Source organism: Enhydra lutris, unplaced genomic scaffold (assembly GCF_002288905.1).
Source record: "Enhydra lutris kenyoni isolate GAN:26980312 unplaced genomic scaffold, ASM228890v2 scaffoldscaffold37, whole genome shotgun sequence".
Classification (NCBI taxonomy): domain Eukaryota; kingdom Metazoa; phylum Chordata; class Mammalia; order Carnivora; family Mustelidae; genus Enhydra; species Enhydra lutris.
In genome coordinates, this window is record NW_019154121.1 from 25,943,631 (window position 1) to 25,946,036 (window position 2,406).

At 61.9% G+C, this 2,406-nt stretch overlaps 1 protein-coding gene across 2 annotated transcripts in view; it reads left to right on the forward strand.

Moving 5' to 3' along the window:
• LOC111154344 (zinc finger protein 282) overlaps positions 1-732 on the forward strand; it is a 21,934-nt gene extending 21,202 nt beyond the window's left edge. The window contains exon 9 of one of the 2 annotated variants that reach the window (XM_022513897.1): positions 7-732. In XM_022513897.1, coding sequence (XP_022369605.1) covers positions 7-595 — 589 coding nt within the window. In that variant the 3' untranslated portion in view covers positions 596-732. Of the gene's footprint in view, positions 1-2 lie in introns of both variants that reach the window. The other variant, XM_022513896.1, reaches the window with a different exon arrangement.
• The last annotated feature ends 1,674 nt before the right edge of the window (positions 733-2,406 follow it).

Consider the following 2,406-nt stretch of genomic DNA (forward strand, 5'->3'; position numbering starts at 1 on the left):
ATGGGGCGCGGGCGGCGGCGGAGGCGGCTGCGCGGGGGGGGGCGGCGGCGGCGGCGGCGGCGGCTGTGGCAGCTGCTGCCCGGGCGGCCTGCGGCGGAGCCTGCTCCTGCACGGCGCGCGCAGCAAGCCCTACTCGTGCCCCGAGTGCGGCAAGAGCTTCGGCGTGCGAAAGAGCCTCATCATTCACCACCGCAGCCACACCAAGGAGCGGCCGTACGAGTGCGCCGAGTGCGAGAAGAGCTTCAACTGCCACTCGGGCCTCATCCGCCACCAGATGACGCACCGCGGCGAGCGGCCCTACAAGTGCTCCGAGTGCGAGAAGACCTACAGCCGCAAGGAGCACCTGCAGAACCACCAGCGGCTGCACACGGGCGAGCGGCCCTTCCAGTGCGCGCTCTGCGGCAAGAGCTTCATCCGCAAGCAGAACCTGCTCAAGCACCAGCGCATCCACACGGGCGAGCGGCCCTACACGTGCGGCGAGTGCGGCAAGAGCTTCCGCTACAAGGAGTCGCTCAAGGACCACCTGCGCGTGCACAGCGGCGGCCCGGGGCTCGGTGCCCCTCGGCCTCTCCAGGCGCCGCCGGAGCACGACTAGGGCTGGGCTGGGGGAGGGGAGGGCCCGAGGCCGGAGCGGGGCTGGGGGAGCGGGCCTGGGAGGTGGCCAGAGCACCCCTGATCCTGCCCCTGGTTCTCTCGGCGCGCCTTCCCTCCCTCCGCCTGCCACCTGCTGGAAATTGGGAAGAGAGATTGCACTCCAGACAGGGTCCCCCGAGGGTCGGACAGGGGTCCCCTAGATCTGTCCGGCCTGAATGGATGGCCAGCTCGTCTCGTGGGGGTGATCCAAGGGGCCTGCTGAGTGTCTTTCCCCCCAGGGAAGGTGCCAGAACGGACAGTGAGGAGGCGAGAGGCTTGGGGCAGCCCCCCTGGATGCCTCGCCACCTAGCGTGCCCTGGGTCAGACCTCACTTTGTCCAGTTCGGCCACTGGAATCACAGTTGGTGATCGGGGGAAGCAACTAGGCAGTCTCAGAAGCCCTCTGAGATAAATAAGATCCTAAGGTTAAGAGAGGCTGAATAAGGAAGCAGAAGTGTGACGGGAGGTGAGGGATGAGCTAAGGGGTACCATCTCTGATGACAGCACTGCCTCGCGTTCTAATAGCGCTTTATACTTTTTTAACGTGTTTTCTATCCATTATCCGTTCTCACCCTTAGCCTGTCCCTCTGAGGGGTAGGATTGTCCCTACTGAGAAAAGAGGCCCAGGTGGCTGCTTTACCAGGATCACACAAGAAGAGAGCTGCAGGGCTGGGACCAGGGCTCCTGACCCCAGTGCAGTGTCCCCCCACCACACACACTGCCTACCTCCCATGGCTGAGAGGCTTCTCGGCCTGGCCTCTCTTGGTCTCTCTCTCCGGTCTCCTCCCCAGACTCAGAAAGCAGCAGGGGGCCAACTCCCGGGGTTTCTGGGGGTTGGGGAACCCATCAGCTACACAATGCCCTGGGTCGTGCATCTGAAAGGCTCTTCCCGTGTAGGCATTCCCAGGCGGCAGGTCCCCTCCCCCAGCCGGTCCTTCCCACCTCCAGTCCTTCAATCTGGTGCAGCATCTTGTCACTGCCCAGTAGTGACCCGGCCCTCCAGAGGCAGCTGTTGCCCTGGGTCAGACCTCACTTTGTCGATTTATTCCAGTTTCCCCAGGGCAAAGGGGTGAGGGAGGGGCTCCTGCTGCCGGAGCAGCCGTCACAGGAAGTGAGTCTCTTCCCAGGAGGGCTGGGCAAGTGGGTGCTAGAGTCTGAGAGCCTCAGTCTCCTGCCCTGAGCCTCCCCACTGGTGCTATCTGTTTGCTGACCATGCTCAAGGACATGGACACAGACCCCACTCGGCCCCAGACCCTGCAGGCGCCTCGGGGAGGCGCCCAAAGGACTCCCTTGAGCTGGTGCATCCACTCCGTGGTCCTGAGGGGCCACGGTCTCCATTTCTGCATCTTGCATGACCAGGCACTGGGATGGGGTGGCGCGCCCCGACACCCTTGTTTGTGTCAAGAATGACTTTTCCTTCTCCTCCCGTCGATCCTGCTTCTCTCCCAGTTCAGGGAGCACCGTGGGCAGCCGGCAGCCGGCACCACGTTCGCCAGCGTTCCGCTTCCACCCTTCCCCTCATCCGCGCCGCTCTGCTTTCCTCAGACCCCTTTTTGCCATGCAAAGGGAATTCTCAAAACTAAATAAACGGTGTCCAGATTGCAGACTGCATTTTCACAAGGCCAAGGGGTTCCGCAGTGTGGCTCCTTAGAGACCCAGAATCCAACGAACTGGGATTTTTTTTTTTTCCTTCTGCTAAGAAGAGTTGAGAAGTTAAACAGACAAATTCGGTGGAGTTTTGTTTTGGTTTTTTGTTTGTTTGTTTTAGAGCAGA